We start from the raw sequence: 19,615 nt of genomic DNA, 5'->3' as shown, positions 1-19,615 counted from the left end.
GCCTGCACGCACGCACGCACACGTTTTATTTATTTTTTATAGCCCGTAGAAAAGATCTACACTGCAGTTGCCTAGCAACGGAGGTGCTCGCTGGGAAGAGAGGGGGAAAAACACAGCTTAAACGATCAGATGGCAGGATGTATAGGGAGTGACACAATGCAGGCCGCAGTCTCGCTTAATGGGTGTTTTGCAGCCCTTATCGACGAGAAATTCATTAGATGGTGAATGAAAGACAGTAAAAAAATGGACGCTTTCAAGGGTACGCAGAGCCCATTTTGACAGCCTATAAAATAATTTTGAGCAAAAAAATGACGTGAATAAGTTACACGTTGCTTAGTTATTAAATAACAAGAGAATTAATCACGAACTTAGCGCAGCGGTAACGATAATGCGAGTATACAGTGCTCAAGTATTCGTACACGGAAAAAATATTATTCCCACAAGGTCAAGAAACAAATGCTGCGGAGTTCACAGATAACGCGGCGATATTTAGCTAATCACTCCTCGGTGTCACTTCTTAGAAATAAATAAATAAATAAATAAATAAATAAATAAATAAATAAATAAATAAATAAATAAATAAATGAATGAATGAATGAATGAATGAATGAATGAATGAATGAATGAATGAATAAATAAATAAATAAATAAATAAATAAATAAATAAATAAATAGGGTATGAACAAATGACGGGTCGTTGTTCCTTCCTGAAAAAAACAAAGAAACAAGGAAGACCAGCAGCGAGAGTAAATCAATGTTCGCAATCGATGTGACCCAGTTTCTGTTCTATGCACAGACGAGAGAAACGGCCGGAGGGGGAACGCCCGTCTGGGGCGATGGAAACGAGAGCAGTGAAAGTGGAAGCGTAAGACGAATGGTAAGCGGAGGGAGGGAGGGAGAAGAACGTGGCGAGATATAGAAACAAGAAAAATATAGAAAAGCTCGGAGAAATAAAAACAAAGAAACGACACAAGCGGTCTCCGCGCTCCCATTGCATCGCTCCCTTAAGCACAGCATTCCGTCCCACCCGGATAGCCGTGATCGTATAGTGGTTAGTACCTTGCGTTGTGGCCGCAATAACCCAGGTTCGAATCCTGGTCACGGCACTTTTTTTTTTTTTTTTTGGTAATCGCGATACTTCTTTTTACGCTTCTGTTACGCCGCTTACAAGAACACGTCGGGCTATTCAGTGCCTTGAAAGGCGGCTGCCATAACACCCACTTTCGGCCCCTGATCACGGCAAATTCTTTCTCCCAAACGTTTTTTTTTTTTTATGTTTTTACATGTTTATAACGGCGAGCACTCGGCGCTGCCGTTACATTTCACAGGCAACCACTTCTGGGCCAGGTGAGCGGCATCGACGTCTTTGGGCGTGTGCGAAAGCTTCCCATCCCAACTGACTCGAATGACTTCCGCTTTCACGTAAAGGTCCTTACCAGAGTCACTAAAAAGCTACCGCTGTTGACAAACCGAAAACTCATAAACAACAAAACGGCGCCAGTAACCGTCGCAGTGCAAACGAACGTCACGTGATGCAAACTGACCAATGATCATGGCTGCGACAGGGAACAATAGGAGAAAAGAGTGCCGGCACTGCAAAGCCTTATTTAGTGACACTAGTCTTAACCGAGAAGGCACGACAGGAGGAGCGGGGTATCTCCCTGATGGGAGGAGCGGGCCAAGTGTGTGGAAGTCTGCAGAGGCGATCGAGCATATTTTTTTCTAGACGTCAACATGGCGATCTTTTTGTGGGACGACCTGCAGTGCTGCTTGCACAAGCGGTTTCGGAGTGGGGATTCCTCTGTGCCCAAGTAAACGTCCAGGTCATTGATATCTGCTCGCTGAGGACAACAAGTGTTGACGTGGCTAACTGCGCTCAAAGGCCCGGTTCGGCGGGAAGGCATTTTGGGCAGAAGGCGCAATGGGCAGATGCCGCCCTTGATGGACCTGATTCTTGCGATAAGCTGCATGAGCCACTAGTGGTCACATAGTGGTTAGTACCTAGCGGTCCCGGTATGGTACGCTGTAGTCGACCGGCGCCTCTGCGCGTGATCAGAATCGCCGAAACCGGTTGTGGTCATGCGCAGGTGCACTACGAGCGTAGCGGGCGTCGTACCGGGCGTCGTGAAGGCAGGAACCGGAAAAGCACAGTCCACTTCTACAGACAAACGATATTCCTCCATAACTCTCCTTTCCGTTCCTTTACTCTTCACCAGGACCCTTTAAACTGTACGTAAATGACACTACCGTCGCCCCGAGGTCATCAACGTTCTGCGGCTTCGGGTTTTATACCACACTCTCTTTATCTTTCCCTGCTAACACCTTCTGACTCTGTGCTCGCTTATCACCGGAATACGAGAGCGTGAGTGAGCCTTTGTGCATGAATCTGCGTTCTTCTGGCAGCCGTAAGCCCTGCAACCACACGATGCACCTCAGTATTGATATTTGCATGTGAAATTGCTGTTAAAAAACCTTCACCCATCTCACTGGGCAGCCGTGATCGTACAGCGGTTAGTACCTAGTGTTGTGGCCGCAAAAACCTAGGTTCGAATCCTGTTCACGGCATTGTTTTTTTCTTCCCTACGGGGATGCTAAGCTTTACGCATTTTTGACAAAAACAACCTGGCCCTCGTTTGGAGGCGATTAATATCTTCCGTTTCAGCGAAGCCAATTAAATTCACTGAACCGAAAGCGGCACTCCCCTCTTCGGAGTTTGATGTAAATTCTCCCATTTTCTTCCACCTGTCTTGCATTAGGCCGCTAAAACGGTCTATGGACGAGATGTTCTGACCCTTACTTTTGACATTTATTATGCACGTTAAAATGTCATGCAAGGGCAATGGCAAAATAGAAAACCGGGCGTTGCGGTTTCTTGTTCTCAGCAGTCTTCCTTCTTAAACACGACATCAGCAGCGGTGCAATTAAACGTGAAAAGCGATCACCCCACTTGTTCTGGCTTTTTTTAACATGTACAAAATGGTATAAACGAAGTTTTTGTTTCTTTGTGTTGTACTGAAAAATTAGTACGGAGGACCGTCTTAGAGGTAAAAACAATTGCCTTATCTGTATCCGTTTTCAAATTTCAAATTCTTATCTACCTTTCTAGCTGCCTTCGTATTTATTTGTCGCGATTTCTTAGCCTAAATTTCACGCTTCACGCTAACGGGGAATTGCTTCCTCGCCTAGCGGTTAAGCATACCGCTTTTGCATGAGGGCAAGCGACCTGACAGTTTTGACAGAGCGGAGTTAGAATCAAAATGACTTGCATGTCAAGTTTTTGTAAGTAGTTACAACAGTTGTTTACGCTTCGTCGTTGCCCTTGTAATATATACAAATAGTTCCATTGCATACTTGTGCATAAAGAACATTAAAAAATGCAATGTTAATTGCGGTGCCCCGATTTTTTTTTTCTGTCTAAACTTTTTTTTTTGGTTAATAAACTTACATTTACGAAATTATTCGCAGAAAAATGAAGATATAGTTTAGCAACACTCTCGTGCCGTGCACACAGCCATCGTTTCGACCTTCTGGTCCGTAAGCTCGTAATGATCTCTAAATGCGATCCGTTCAGCTGCTGCAAACAATTGGAAAGCCAAACAAACCGCTTGTTGTTGGAACGCCTCAATGAACAGGTGGCCAGTGACTTTCCTGTAGCTATTTCCACGTCGTAAACGCATTTTCCGGAGTTCCAAATGCGAGTCATCGCCTCCTGGCGCTACATTTAGTACAAAAAAAAAAAAAAAAAAAACCCGGGCCACCTCCACTTATAAGGTGAAACCTGGCGAGGGGCGAAGCATGCAGTGCATAAGCGTATTCTTGGCGCCTTGGCGTATATGCCAACGGAGACGAAACTGTTAAGGGGTAGACGTATACAGCTTTACTGTAAAAGTCTCTTGCCTTTGAATCACGAAGCTTTCTAGCGCGAGGCGTAAACGAGTGTCCCGGTGTTTTTTTAGTACGCGTTACGTACCAGCGCGAGGCGTGAACGAGTTTCCCGTTGTTTTAGTGCCGTGACTACATGAGACGACGATTACGACGACGACAGGAGACGCCGACAGCCTCAGCCCTTCGCCTTAAAAGGGAAGGTAAATCGGCAGGGGAAAAATAGAGCCATGTAACCCCGAGAGCAGCGAACGACGACTTCCGATAGAGTGTACAGACTCAGCCGAGCATCGTAATGTCCCGACGAGAAACTAGTCTTCGCTAAGGGGCGCCGGTAGAGACGCGCTTCTTGTAGAAGAGTTGGTACAGGACTGAGGGCGCCCCGTGTTGGGAATTACGCCTGAACGCAAAGCAAACGAACGTAAAATGGCGGTCTAAAATTTTTTTTTTTTTGCCACTCATGGTGATGGATCGGCGGTGCTTCGCAGAATTTGCCAGGTTGGGTATACAGAAATCAGTATGGAGACGAGACACGATGCTCTAGTTTTTTTATGAGAGGTCGCTTTTATACGTGGTGACACCAGCTTGTTGTGTGTGTCAGGCAGAAACGTGACGCTGCAAACCTGTTTGTGACCCGAAACAATGGCCTTTTCAGCTTCAGCAACCAATTTCTACTGGCCAATTCTAATTGTTTTTTAAATGCGAATGCATTTCTTAGTCGGGGGTTGTCGTGCACCGTCGGCGTGCGCCCGCAGGTGTAAGGCCGAGCGCTCGTGCACGCGTGCCTCGAGTGCACGTTCGTCCAACTAAGCATACCCACTTAGGGAGATTGGCCAACATAAAACTCCAGCGTTCGCCGTATGGTGGAACCACTTGCTCGGAACGAGAAAGACGCGTCATAGCGTACGCCCCTCGTTCGTTCGTCTTCGTGTCGCCGTGCGTATGTACGCTGTACCGTAGAAGAGCCGCGACTTCAATGTCGAAGCTGCTGTAGGTTATCATTGCATCCCCCTGGCCAGGCCGATGATAGTTCGCACGGCCGTGGAAGAAGCCGCGATTCGAGAGGCTCAGCGTGCGAAGCATCCGCTGGAGACGATAAGTCGCTCTTGCAGAGTGGCGCACGAAAATGTCGGCCAAAACGACGGGCTCACTCTGGCCTTGTTCAACATAAGGTCCTTCAAATGTCATGCGGCTGACGCCAACCACGACGCCATTAATAATAATTACTCGCACCGCACTCATCGGTGCACCCAATGCATTCGCATTTCCGCACTATCCCCTTCGGGGAGGTGGGGGGATTTTTTTTTTTCTTCTGGCTCATCAGCCGAAGCATTTTTCCCTGAGCACGAGGCCGCGTTTATGAGGCATTTACTTCCTTCGGTTAACCTTCGCTTCCTTTACCAGGTGTACAAAAATTATGCTGGTAGTGAACACCACTTCACGGTTTCATTTTGGAATCCACGTCGATCTTAACTAATCAGCTACCTTGAAACCATTCAAGAATCGCACCGGCTCGCTCCATAACCTCCGTCCAGTACGATTTTTTCGTCAGTATTGGTAATAAAAAATCCTGGCACGACTTTAACCGAGAAGTGGGGCGCCTCTGTCGAGCTCGTGATCTCCAGAAGCTAAAAGTGTCACATTCTACAGCCGAGGACATTGTTTTTCCTAGGGGTCACCGGACTGAGCGAATAGAAGTGTCTCTTCTACTGCTGGGATGTTTGCAGTCTATGGGTTTAAGTCAGGGATCGGCAACTTTTTGAGACGGAGGGCCGAGTTGCATGAAGCCGAAACCGCGGGGGCCGAACGGCAAACCGGAGAGGAAGGGGGGGTGGGGGGAGGGGGAGAAAGAAATTGGCGAACTGACAATAATATCTGACAATAATTGACAATAATCTGCCTAAGTGTGAAGACGGGGAGCAACGTCAGCTGGAAGCGATCACCCTTTGTTCCTGTCTAACCCCATTCGAGGTCAACACCGCCATGTCGCCCTTCAGATAGGAAGTGACAAGAAGAGGAGGGGCTTCTTACGTCATTCCGGGGCCCCGCGGGCCGCATGCTACCGACCCCTGGAATGATGGTGGTTATCCCTGTCTTTGATATGATAATGGGGTCAGTTAGGCGGAGCTATTGCCGGCAGTCTTCTTCAAGGCTAAGTCCGCCTCATCGAATAACATATAACACTACTATATAAATTGTATTTAAATCGCACAACTCGAAAGGACCTCTACCCATTCAAACATCGAAAGAAAAAAAAAAAGCGAGCCGTTCTTCTAATTCAACGAGCGTCCAGCATCCAAAAGTTCAGGAACAGCTTTTTAGAAAAAAAATTCATCCATTACGATTGAGGATCGGAATCGGCTTCCGTGTTCACTCCTGAGTGAACTCGCACAATCGTGTGTCGTACCACGTGTTTTGAAGCATAGCGTTGTGTTTAATACCTTCTCTATGCATAGCTTGCATGTGACGTCACCACAGCCCTTGCTGGAGCACTGCTGTCAGCTTTTTCAGTGCTGTTCGAAATGACCGTGGCAAAGTTCGCAGCCTTCCTCCGTACAAGCATGGCTCCTACATGGCAGCTACAATGGCATCACAACAAGACAAACTTTAGATGTCTTGTGATTATTTAGAGGAGCTATCGCGTGAGAGCTGGAGACGACGACGACGATGCTGCTGCTGCTGCTGCTGCTGTGGATGATGATGACGCTGTCGGTGATGATAATGATGGTGCAGCTGTACATCGTAGGTTAAGTTAAGTTAGGTTAGGTTGTCCAGTGTTTTTCTCACCTTTGTCCCGTTATTTTTGCGCTGTGAGGATGAATCTGTACACAAGGTCACGGACTCACCGCGAGTGCCTCCTGGTCGTCGGCTCGGCTGCCCGTACCCTTCCTATACCTCACTCTAGCTGACCTGGGGGGCGACATGGCTCTTGGCACAAGAGGCACCTGGACGTGACTGTGGAGTTGAAGCTTGCGCGTACGGCCAGTAGCGGCGAACGTATATGCAATGGGCGCGCTTCTACAACGTGATCTCGGACAATGGGAGCGGCTCTCGCAGTGTCGGAGTTATTGATAAGATTCAGATAATGAAAGCAACATGTACGATTAAACGGAAGACAATGAAATTTTTTCGCCGGAACTGTTTTGGTTTTGCCTAGATATCGGCATGCACGAGGTGTACCACAGCGCTTTTTACTGGGAATTTTTTTGTTGGTCTGGGAATACTTTCAAACTCCTAACCTCACTACCACTCCCTCCCACGCCCTCGAATAGTGGGAAGGTATGCTGTCCAGCCCAGACCCAACCGACTAGCTCTTCACCTGGTGAACCGCGCCCGCCTGGCCGCTACAAAACCGGAACTTCTGGACCAAGGAGCCCCTCCACGGCCCGGGGACTAGCAACAAAAGAATACTGATATAGACTTCCTCCGAGCTCCCTCTCTTGCTTTTGCTGTGTGTTTGTAAAGGAAAAGTTTTCTGATAAAACCCGGGAGCTTTGTCGCTTTTCACGTCCCACAGGACAGGGTTTACGTCACCGGTGGTAAGCGTTGTTGTTATACGAGCTTTTTTTTTCTTTGGAAAATTCATATGATTGTTATATTGTCCTGCATATTCTTCAACATCCGTAGAGGGCAGCGATCAATGAAATTGGCGCTGTTCAGGCCTAAGCTATACCTCCATGAAGTGGAAGTCAAGGGATGCATTAAATAAATGTGACAGAAGTTTTTTTTTTTTTTTTTTTTTGGGGGGGGGGGGGGGGGGGCGCCGCGATGTCTTAGTGGCTATAATCCATTGTGCTCCTGAGTCCAAGGACGTGGGTTCGATCCCGGTGGTGGTAACTGCTTTTCAGATGGAGGCGAAAAGTAAAAACGCCTGTGCGTCAAAATTATGACGTACCTTAAAGATCTCCAAGTGGTCAAAATTAATCCGGAATACGGCACGCCTCATAGCCCACGCGTAGCTTCGGCGCGTTCAACATCCCCCTCTGCCGCCGGGATGTTTTGTCTTAAAGGCCCAAGCCTGATGTGTCTCCGAGGCGAAAACTCTGGCGTCGTCCATCGCCTAATGGTTGGGTAATTCCACGTGCCACGCCCCATCATCATCACCACCAACAAAAAAATTAGCAGTGGCTTAGCTCGGCTATTCCAGGATATACGTAGCGTGAGCTAAGGTGCCGCTGGTTATTCTTAGCTTTCATGTTTGTCTAGGATTAGCTTGATTATCATGCTTACTTCTGCTTCAATGACACACACACGGTATACGCATTGTGTGACACATGTATATTTATCAAGCGACTCCGGCGCAGAGTCACCAATTGCCCCACAGCTAAGCTGGTTCCACAGGCGCACGCCGGTGTTGCTGCGACGCACTAGCCGTCAGTTCCACACTCGGCCACCCCTCGCATGATCATCAAGTGGACCAGGCCGCCACATGCGGAACGGAGGTCGGCGAAGACGCTGGGCGCGTGGGGTGTGTGAGAGACGCCGGGCAGCGAGAAACGGTCTGTGCGCCGTGTGATGGCACTGCTCCTCGCGCATGCGCAGCACGGCTCTCCAGAAGCCACGCGAAACTGCTCAACCTCGGCCAGTGTAGCTCCCGCAACAGAAGTATCGATAAACTCAACAAATACAAATAACGGGCAAGACGAGGGCGAGGCGCCCATGGCTTGTTCGTAAGGTTAAAAATGAATATGCAGAAACCGAAAGTAATGTTAAGCATACAGGGTGTTGCGACGATAATTGGAACACCTTAAAAAAATTTCCTGAGCAAACCGCCGCTTTTTTCAAGCTCAAACTTGACACGAAGGTCACATTTTGTGGTCTATTTTGTTTGACACCGGGAACAACGACGGTACTTATCTGTTTATCCTGAAAATAAATAAAAACGATTTTCGCTTCTGGGAAAATGGCGGCTGATTTGGGCGTACGCGCCAGCGCAAGCTGATGTTGGAACGACGGAACCACCTGGGGTGTGCAGAGCGAAACACACGTTTGGGATTCACAGTATGAAGGAGCCAAATGGTGCAGCAGACGATCAGAAAATGCACCTAGGAATGAGCTAGCAGACGATCAGAAAACCCGGTTTTCGGGCTCGCACGTACAAATCAGCCGCCATTTTCCCATAGGCGAAAATCGTTTTTATTTATGTTCATGATAAACAGGCAGGTACCGTCGTTGTTCCCGGTGTCAAACAAAATAGACCACAAAATGCGACCTTCGTGTTAAGTTTGAGCGCGAACAGAGCGGTGGTTCACTCAGGAAAAAAAAATTTAAAGTGTTCCAATTATCGCCGCAACACCCTGTACACGCGGACGGCCTGACTTTTAACCTATACTTAAGGATACAATTGGCGAGGCGGATGGGTATCGCTATCTTAAACAAGTTTTCAGGGCTGATCCAAACCGCGAGAAAGAAATGCGGCGTAGAATTGCTATGGGCGGAGGCGTGCTCTTCTAGCACTCTCAAACAATGAGAAGTAATCTATCTCAGTCACTGAAAAGAATTATATAACACAACCAATGATGACCTATGGGGCAAGAACTTGGCGCCTTACTGAATACTATGTCAATATAACATTGGTCCGCAAAAAACGAGGACATTGGACTTAAAATAAAATGCTAGACACAGGTATATTTTTTCTTACACGGCCTCTGCTTGCGTTACGACTGCCGCTTCCGATTGATTGAAAAAGTGTTTGCCACAGTCGAAGGCGCGTGTGCTTTAATAAAGACACAACTTTCTCGCGTTCCAATTGAAGAAGTGTCTTCCTGTGTGAATCAGAAACACTGCTGTTGGCAGCTACAAAAAAAAAAAAAAAACTTCCGGAAACTTTTCGGAAAAAAATTGCCCCCACCTCCCCGAAGGGAATCGTGAGGAAGTGCGAATGCATTTCTTGCGCCGAGAGTACACGGCGTAGTAATTCTGCCATCGCCTTGAGAGGCGCAGTACCGGCGAGGGGGAGCTGTCAGGCGAGGGGAGAGGCGCGCGCCGAGGGTGAGTGCAAACTAACGGGGGGAGAGGCGCGCCAGCTGCAGAGCATGTGACGTCACGGCGCGAGGAGAGGGGGAGCAGACGCAAAGGCGCCAGCGCGCGGTCACGTGGGAGTGTGACGTCACGGCGCGAGGAGCGGTGCGGGAGCAGGCGCGGGCGCGCGCAGCCACGGCGCGGGAGGCGGAGCGCGCGCGGGTCACGTGGGGTGTGACGTCGCTGCGCCGTTGCTACAGACGCTCCTCTCCGCTCCTCGCGCCGTTGCTAGGGGAGAGGAGGAGGAGCGCGGATGACGGCGGATTCAGGGTCGCTTATAAAGTGCATCGCACTTAAAAGAAAACTTCCGCAAGATACTGGCAGAGTTATCTTGGGTCCGACAACAAAAGTAAGGTCAACTGTCGCCTGCCCTTCACGAAGCATATAGCACCGAACTTATGGCCACGCAACGTAGTGTGACCGTGTGACGTGTCGGGCAGGCGCCGGCTTATCGCCGCCGCAACCCCTCCCTCCTCGATGCCCCGTTCAGACTCCTTATCAAGTCTCGCCTTTCACGGGATTATCACGTCGCTACAACACGTAGTGTACTTAAGCGGTACAAAGCCTGCCGCATCTTATGCTGTTTTTTTTTCTTTATCTCTTGCGCACTCGAAGTGCTCCACATATTACGGCGGCATTATGACCGACCTTCGCCTGTATCTTTTACAACGTCCACCATTCAGGCTAGCAAATAGAGATTGTGCGTGTTCCAATATTATTACACCCATCTTCAACGCAACCTTCTCGAGATTTTATATGGGGGCACGTCGCAATAATGTTTGCCGCCCTACCGGCGACGTTTTATGCATCACGGTAGTGCGAGGCGTAATTTCTTGTTGAAAAAATGGCGTGCTAATTGCAGACTCTGATAACAGATTTAATCCACACAAGCGCCGCCACCCTGATTGAGTGATGGAGGCGAAAAGCAAAAACGCCCGTGTGTACGAGATTTCGGCGCACGTTAAAGATCCCCAGGTGGTCAAAATTAATCCGGAGCCCTCCACTACGGCGCGCCTCATCGCCTGCGTTGCGTCGGCGCGTTAAACCCCACAATCAATCAATCAATCAACCCTGATTGAGTAATCAACAGCCAGTGTCAAGCCAGCGACCCGCACAAGAATTTTTGGTACAGGCGTGATAACAAAAGGTGCGATGCAAAGAGGCTTCAAGTAACACCTTGTAGCTGGTCAATGAAGCTTTAAATTAAAGAGGAAAGCAGACACCGATGAACTTCTTACACTTTTTTTTAGTAGCTTGCGTTATAAACGACAGTCAGTGTTGGCCTCTCAAAAGGTGAATACGGAGCATCAGGCCCTGGGTTACAACTAACTGGTCAACCCATTTTCACTCATTTATCGAAACCCTACCGTGCGCAGCTGGCGGATTTAAAATGAAAAATGGCGGCCTATGGTCAGTGCAAGTTGATGATTAAGTGATTGTGGTGTTTAACGCGCTGATTGGTTGATGGATTGACTGTAGGGTTTAACGCGCCGACGCAACGTAGGCGATGAGGCGCGCCGTAGTGGAGGGCTGTGGATCAATTTCTAACCCCTGGGGATATTTAACGTGCGCCGAAATCTCGAACACACGGGCGTTTTCGTTTTTCGCCTCCATCAGAAAAGCGGCCGCCGCGGCCGGGAACCGAACCCGCGTCCTTGGGCCCAGCAGCGCAACGCCTTAGCCACTGAGCTACAGCGGATGGTACAGTGCAGATTGCCTACACGATGCATCACAGTGAAAGCCTCGGAATTAAATTGTATCCTTTTGGGTTATTTAGCGCGAGGCATACGTCATGCATACGGCGTACATGTATTTAAGTGTTTTTTTTTTTTCGCGTTCGATTTTTCTTGCCACAAAAAAACTGCGCAGTGTATACAAACAGCCGGACAGAAACGTAGGCACTCTATCTTCTCCATTTTCCAGGCGCAAACGTATTTATACGTATGGGTAGAAATTAAACGCGAAGTTCAGCGCTCTGTGTGGTCCTTCAATTCGTCCTGTTGTACGCGCTGTTTTTTTTTTTTTTTTGTACGCGCTGTTATTGCATCTAAGTAAAAAAAAAAAAAGTGCCGTCACCCGTTGTTGACCTTTCCTCCGAAAACTTTTTTCTAACGTGTGAAACGCTTTTCCGTCATGGTATGTGAACAAACGTGTCGAGTCCTTAGATTAGGTGCAAACGAAATATGTGAGCTAAATATTGCGGCTGTACGACTTAGAAAATGGCGCAAAAGATTGTCCTCCTCCTCGAGATGTTTTTCAAAGCCCGGATATTCTTTGGCGTCGGCGCGGCCGTATCGTCACTAGTGGGCGGCTTCATTTCGGTTGCAGCACTAAACGCGGCAGCGAACAGCGCGAAATAAGCAAAACAGATAAAACTGTATCTGTTGCTGTGAGTGTTTCCAGTGTTTCTAGGCTCAAAGGAAATTGAGAAAATGAAAAAAAAAAGGCCAAATTAGCTTCGTTGCAGGTCCCGTCATGAGTTTATAACCAGTGGAGTTCTTAAACGCGTACGGGGAAGTTCTTTTTCTTTTTCTTTTTCTTTTTTCAGAAGTGAGTGGTCGCCGCTCGTGATCGTCAACTTCATGCCGTCTTCATTCCTGTTGTCTTTTTGTTGCGACTCTCAGCCAGTAGATTCCGGTGGCTTGAAAACGCGCAGCCTTCTCAGACGATTACAATCATTCACAAGCAAAAAGAAAAAGAAAACATGGCAACGAGAATAGCTTCGATAACTACTACTGCGAGCGTTTTGTAATAACTACTTGTCAACAAACGCAGTTGGGTGCCTCGCTTTCTAAGCATGAGTCTGAACTACTAGAGCTTTCTTCGGGCCTTGACGCCCTGTTACTCGTTTTCTAGATAGATTTAGGGCACAGTTTAGCAACAACGGTGACAGACTACGGAAGCAAAATGACGGACGACTGCTCGGCGTTCCGGTAGCGTTGCGCTGTCGACGATACATTTGAAATGCGATGGACGGGTTCGTACGTAATCCGACACTGGGGCGTGCTTTTCTGGTGGTGACGATACGCATCGATAGGACTTGCCAGCCGAAGTGACAGGATTGGCGACGACAAGAAAGGGGGCTTACGTGGCTTCCCGAGAACGACATGGACCTAAGAGTGCGCAAAACACCTACCATAATTAGAAGTTGTCAATCACCGGTAGCTCCCACAGTATAGTCCAAACGCCAGAGAGCCGCAAGCGGGAACGCCTACGCGAGGGCGGCATGTGTGACGAGAAGACGTCGCGCCGCGAGACAAAGGCGGCGATGCGTCAACCCGTTCCGATGGACAGGCGCGGCTTTGTTGACTTTTCGACGGCAACAAAACCTTTCCGAACCCGCCCACGCATCGCAAAAAGTACGGCACGGGACCGGTCGAAACTGCGAGTACGTGTGCAACAGCTCCGTTTGTGCGACATTGATATGACAGGCCCGGCCGCAAAAGAAACCACGGGGTGGATGTCTAATGATCTACCATTGCCCGCGCTTGAAGTGTTTTAACGCAACAAATGCGCAAGGGTCACAGCTAAAGACAGAATTGGGTGCAAACACAAGGCAATTCATCCAACTGCAACATATGAAAGGATTTTTTTGACGATGTTTTATCAGCAGCGTTACCGATGTAAACAAAGAACGCCGGGTATAGGCTTATTTAATAAGCCACCCTTGCTCCTGTATCCCAATGTTCTTAAATACGCATGAAAGAGAATTCTAGTGCGCCACTTCATGCAATATGCACTACTACGCCCATAATAATCCGTCATAGGATTTTGGTGCCGATGAGTATCGCTTTAGGTTTCAGAATTGACTGAGCGTCATTAGTTGGCACCGCAGGAATGTAGAAAGTCACGCGGACTTGGATAATCTGGCGCATTTGTAATCGCGCAGTGCTTTAAACAACAAAACCGTAGGGCTTAGGACTTGCACGCAGTGGAGTCGACGGTAGTCTGGTGCTACAATCTATCCTTCAGACCTCGCACGTTTAAAACTAATAATAGTAATTGTGTTCTGCAAGACAAACTAGTTAGGATGGCAGGATGTGTGTATGTATGAGGGGGGGGGGGGGGAGGGGGGGGGGCAGGGTTTATCGGGTGCTCAAAAAACGTGGGCGAAATGCTTGAAAGGTAACGCGGTCATGGTTTTGTCAGATGCCGTACGTTTTACCTTCCACCTGAATTCCTGAGTGTGTGAAGATTATTACGCGTTTATTAAAACCTGAGTTTTCACACTAGTTTTACTCACAATACCTGAATGCTACCGACCGATTTCTTGGACCTGGAGGGGCACGAAAAATAAACCGAATAAAAGAGCAGTCCGAAAAATTCGGGAGTCGCAAAAACGAACTTTATTTCATTTAAACAGGACTCAAGCAGTCGCGAATGGTTCCTTGCCTTAAAGTCCTCCTTCGTGTGAGAATTTATCTTCTTGTATCTGTGCAAGCGTCACGTTTTCAGAACAACGCCAAAGCGTTAGCAATGTCTTGCGTTGATGGTTGCGTAATTACACGCAACATTATGGCCTTTTCGACTACTTACAAATTATGGTCTCCTAGATCAAAGCAAGCCAATCCCCATCCAATCCGAAGCTAGCCAAGTGGTTTAGGATTCATCGTACTGGAGTCGCGCCGTGTGTCTGCCGTGGAAACTTTTGTCAGGAAAATCGAACTTTTGGCTTTATTTTGTCCGGAATATCCGTTGTTCATATACGTCACTCCTATGGGACAACAGGCGGTTTCTCGGGAAAGTTCGGAATATCCAGCAAGTCCGAATTTTTGGAGTCCGGAAAAACGGTCGGCTCCTGTATAGGTAGCGATAGAGAACCAAGTTAATACGTGCACAGACCTCTCCTGTCGTTGTCAAGCTGGCGCCTTTTGCTCCTCATTTCTCTCTAAACAGCAATACAAAGCTACATACGGTTGAGATCAGTCACCGTACTGTAGATACCCCTGAGCAAAATTTGGTAATTGGCGGTGTCTCTACCTATTCTCCCTGCGGGATGGTGTCGCAGAAAAACACGGATGGTGTCGCACACAAACAAACAAACACGGTCTATACTGTCGCGTGGGTATCGGTTACGGGTTAAGCCGAGCAATCCCCTAGGTCTGTACTCGTCACCGTCATATGTGCCGTGTTCCCAGAGTATATAGACAGTTGCGAAACTCCGCTTCAGAATCAGGGCGGCGCTAGCCCCCCCCCACTCCGTGGAAGCTGAGGGGCAAGTCGACGCGCGCGGCACCTAGGAGATAAAAACGGAACTTCGCTAAACTATTATTATTCAAAATTCTTCTCTAAAATAAAGATTGCTTTTTAAATTAAAACGCAATAATTACGTAAAATTTGCTTGTGTTTTTGCGGCTTTTCTTTTTATGACTTACGGCAGCAGCCGCAAGCACTTGAGTACTGCTTCAACGTCCTGCCGACAGATGACAGGCTAGTCAACTTGCCCCGTGCTTGCCCCGGCGCAGGGGGGCCACCGAAGACCGGCTTTCGATACATGGGGCCTATGGGGAGTTTCGCAACTGTCTATATTCAGTAACTCTGCCGTGTTCCTTGGTCAGCCGGTGGTTCGACGACGACAGCGAAAATGCGCGTCATGCCATGGGGATGTTTGTCGCGCCATCCATACCTTCATTTCAGAGACGGCTCGCCTGCCTTGCTAAAACTATTCTGATCAGGCTCTCTCGTTCCTCTTTCTTTTTCTTTTTCTCTCTTCAACCTACGTAATAAATTCTTTCTTCGACTGTATTCTTTTGCCTTATCTGGTTCTTTTTATTGAAAAAAAAAATCTTCTTAGCCAATCCCCCTGAGTGGGTATGCGCCACTTTATGGGCCACCACAACCACCACCACTTGCTTGAGTTCGTCAGCCATATTCGGTGAGACCCCGTCCGCGTGTTCAGGGCCGGATTAAGTGCGGGCTACGGGAGCTGCAGCTCCGGGCCCCCAGCTGCCAGGGGCCTCGCTCGATCATATGAAAAAAAAAATATCTTGAGTGTGCTTGCTGCCCGCATTGAAAGTTGAAGGTAGAGCTTCAACCTCACCTTTATTCACACCGAAGCTGGCTAACTCGTGACAGGTGGGGAGGAGTGGGGTGCCCCTCACGTTATGGTTGACAACCTTCGAGCCCATGTCAATTTAATTTAGTTATTCCCACTCGTCTTCCTTGTTTTCCCGAGGTTTATGAGAAGACGACTTGGACCAAAAGTCGTGGGTACACAGCTTGACCGGGGCAAAGAAGGCACATAAAAAAGGCCCCGAGCTCAACTCCGGTCTTAGGTCGTTTCGGTAGTCTTTTCGGTACACGGACATCGAAGTACGCGGCCGTTTCGGCGTGCGCACGTTTCGGTATAAGAAAGGGTCAGGCATACGAATAATGAAATAATGTCTGAAGAACATTGTAAATTCTCGGAACAGCACAAAGGGATGATGACGAGGTGTAGACGGGACACATCGCAGACTAACAACAGATGTTTATTGCACAAAATTACTTGAATACAGAATTATGTTGCAACAAATGAGAGAAAGAGGGAATATGAAAGAAACAGAAATTTCAAGCCGTGACTGTAGCTCACTTGCTGTCACCAGATAAAAAGGCAATTTCTTTGTCTGTTAACAACACGGAAGGGTAGCTGACACACGTGTCTTTGTTAGAATATATATACGCTTCAACGATCTCCCGTGTCATTTGATTGTTATCTTTATTAAATTATGGAGCATTTTCTGGGGTCAGGATAACAACCACAATTTTTACAATGTGCGCCCAAATGTCCGTTATCTCCCTTTTCCACGTTATTGCGATGCTCGCGCAATCTGTCATTGACACATCTTCCTGTCTGTCCGACGTACTTTTTCTTGCACTTGTTCAGCGGTATCGAATAAACCACGCGTCCATCCAAGCAGGCCACGAACGGCGTGCGATGTTTGATTGTCATTTGATTGTCTGATGCCATCTCTCGTTCTCACCTGTCACTCTCCAACCGAAAGGGGACCCGTTAATGTGTAACGGATTGCTGACTAGCAAGACCATCGCAGCTGCGCAGCAGGAGTTCACCGCCGCTGAAAGTTCGACGGCCATGAGCCAACCCACGCACGAAGCGGACCGCTCCCCAGCCCCAAAAAATTGGCCGCGTATCTGCTCCGTTCGTTGCAAATGTCGTCAAAAGACGATAGTCTTTGTAGACATTTGCAAAGGAAATACGCCCCTTCGCTTTCCCGCTCATCTTTCATGCTGTTCTTGTTCCGTCGCACTCATCCCTAGGTTTTAAACACACTAAATGTTTGCTCAAGGTGATTTGAATTTAGCGCGTTCCACTGCTACAGGCGGGGTTCCTCGATGCCAGCGCTGCAGTACGGCGGAGACGCGCGTGAATGGAGGCGGCTGACTACAACGTTTATAGAACCGCGTGGCCGTGCTCCACGTGCGTTCCAAACAGAACGTGGAACCTAGCTAGTGGAACCTTTCGTTGCTGTTGCCGCGTGATTTTTCATATGCCGCCAGGAGGTGGCGGTTTTCTGCAGTAGATGTAGAAAATCATTTGCTATCGAAAAACCAAGCATACAGGAATTTTTTAATAAACGAACACTGTAAATATCCCTTGTGTACTAATTTCCTGTCTTACATTTGCGTAATGCCTTGTTCTTGTTCAACAAAGTTGACAAGTATGAACATATAAACCGGTATTAGACGTTTACATTTGGCTGCGAGTATATAAGACTATTGCGGAGTAAGCATTTTATTGACTTGGAGAAGGCTTTCGATCATGTGCCGCACGATATCTTATTTCAAATTTTAGAGTACATTAATGTCGGCAAAGTTATTCGAAATGGAGTGCGTATGGCGTACAGTAAATGCACAACCCGTCTTATAGTTAATAAGGCAGTTGGAAAAAGAGTTCAGGTGCAGCGATCGGTGAGGCAAGGATGCCCGATATCCCCACTCCTTTTCTGCATATATATTGAGACGTTTTGCTTAAGTGTCATTAAAAGCAGTAACATTCAAGGTTTTCGGTTGCAAATGACGGAAGTTGGACTACTAGCGTACGCAGATGACATTGCAGTATTCTGCACTACTAAAGAAAGCATTCTCGAGGTAGTAAAAACCGTGAAACACTTTTGCTTAGCTAGCGGTAGTGCAGTAAACTGGTCTAAATGCTTAGGCTTTTGGCATGGTGAATGGCAGTCCACGCCAAGCGTTTTCGCCAACATCCAGTGGGTCACGAGTCCTGTTAAGCACCTGGGGGTGCCACTAGACAGTTATCAAGACAGTGACCCTTACTGGACCAAGCAACTCAAGGAACTTCGAGAAAAGACAGAGAAGTGGAAAGGGTGGGGTTTATCAATGTTTGCGAGAGCCGCAGTTTGCAATTTGTTTTTTATAAGCAAGCTGTGGTATGTAATGCAAGTTTTGCATTGTTCAAGGGTTAATATTCAGAAACTTCATCGCGTGTTCGCCGTGTTTATCTGGAGTTCATCATGGGAAAGAACGAACAGAACGAACCTCTTTTTGAAAGTGCGTGAAGGCGGACTTGGTTTATCGCACTTATTTTTAAGGCAAGTGGTCAATAGATTTCTGTTTCTTCGTGATGTTGAAGACGCGTTTCTTAGGACAGTTTGTCAGCTGCGACTTGGAAGACTTTTGCCTGAATTTGTTGTGAGCTCTGAGTACATGAGGGGAACTGTACGTGGATTTTTTAAGGAGGTGGTGTGGTCATACCGTTTTCTTTCTGTGCGTTTTTCTTTAGAGTACTTAAGCGGGGTGAGTCGGAAGAAACTGTACAAAGATATCGTCGAGAGTGTATTGCCAGTGCCAATATACCGCAGCAAGTGTAATCTAAGGCCTGAGAGAGATGTACTTAAGCGAGTGAAAAGAATGACGGTCCCAGGTGGAGTGAAATCTTTCTTTTTTAAACTCCATACTGGAACACTGGAAGTTAAGACCTGGATGGAGGAAAAGGGATGGTTTGTGCCATGGGGTGTGCACTGTTTTCTGTGTCGAAAGCCAGAAACAATTGAGCACGTGTTCTTGGACTGTTGGGGAGCGGTGTTCTTTTGGGACATCCTACAGCGAACACTCAAAAAAGATTTGCCTGTCGATGCTTACGGTATTAGGTTTTTGAATGTGGAGAATGAGGACGGTGTGCCGCTTGACACAATTATGCTGTATGGACTACATAGCATCTGGAGAAACAGGATGGCGGTACGCTACTCCGACCCAGATGCCAGGCTCATCAGACACTACTTCAAAGAGTCAATAGGTTCTTTTGTACAGATACAAAAACTTCAGCCCTCTAAACCAGAGTGGCTACCCACAATTGAAGCATTATTGGTAATGAAAGAGTATTGAAATCACCCCGCTTGCCCAAGAAGGGCTGCAGTTCTAGTGTTTGTATTGAGTATTGAGTGTACAGATTATCACTTACGTGTGTCTTTGTTTTGTCATCCTGTCAAATAAGGCAATAAAGAAAAAAAAAGGGTGGCTGAATCGAGTTACAGACAGACAGACGGACAGACCAAAATTTCTGGGTTTAAGTAGCCCAAGAAAGTCTATCGTCTTTAAAAGCGACATTTTTCTGCTTATCATCTTTGTGGTAATCGTGCTGTGATAGGAAGGTTGCGTTGCGCGACACGTGCATGATGCTACTTAGAAAAAACAGTGCCAAAAAAACGATACGACAGGGAGTAAAGACAAACACTTGTGTTATGGATTTCCTTCT

General features: G+C 47.6%; 1 protein-coding gene and 1 non-coding gene across 4 annotated transcripts in view; one reads left to right on the top strand and one right to left on the bottom strand.

Annotated features, from left to right (window-relative positions):
- The window catches only part of Sarm (sterile alpha and armadillo motif), a 175,375-nt gene that overhangs the window by 129,958 nt on the left and 25,802 nt on the right, over window positions 1-19,615 (bottom strand). The window contains exon 1 of one of the 3 annotated variants that reach the window (XM_077677923.1): window positions 6,729-6,821. The exons of the other annotated variants lie outside the window; for them this stretch is intronic. Coding sequence (XP_077534049.1) covers window positions 6,729-6,806 — 78 coding nt within the window. The 5' untranslated portion in view covers window positions 6,807-6,821. Of the gene's footprint in view, window positions 1-6,728; window positions 6,822-19,615 lie in introns of those variants that run through there. 3 annotated transcript variants of the gene reach the window in all.
- On the top strand, window positions 1,035-1,106 carry Trnah-gug (transfer RNA histidin (anticodon GUG)). The gene has a single exon. It is a non-coding gene; the product is annotated as a tRNA-His (tRNA).

Source organism: Haemaphysalis longicornis, unplaced genomic scaffold (genome assembly GCF_048455015.1).
Source record: "Haemaphysalis longicornis isolate Haplotype H1 unplaced genomic scaffold, Haemaphysalis longicornis Haplotype H1 scaffold_7, whole genome shotgun sequence".
Taxonomy (NCBI): domain Eukaryota; kingdom Metazoa; phylum Arthropoda; class Arachnida; order Ixodida; family Ixodidae; genus Haemaphysalis; species Haemaphysalis longicornis.
This window is presented reverse-complemented; position numbering and strand designations above follow the sequence as displayed.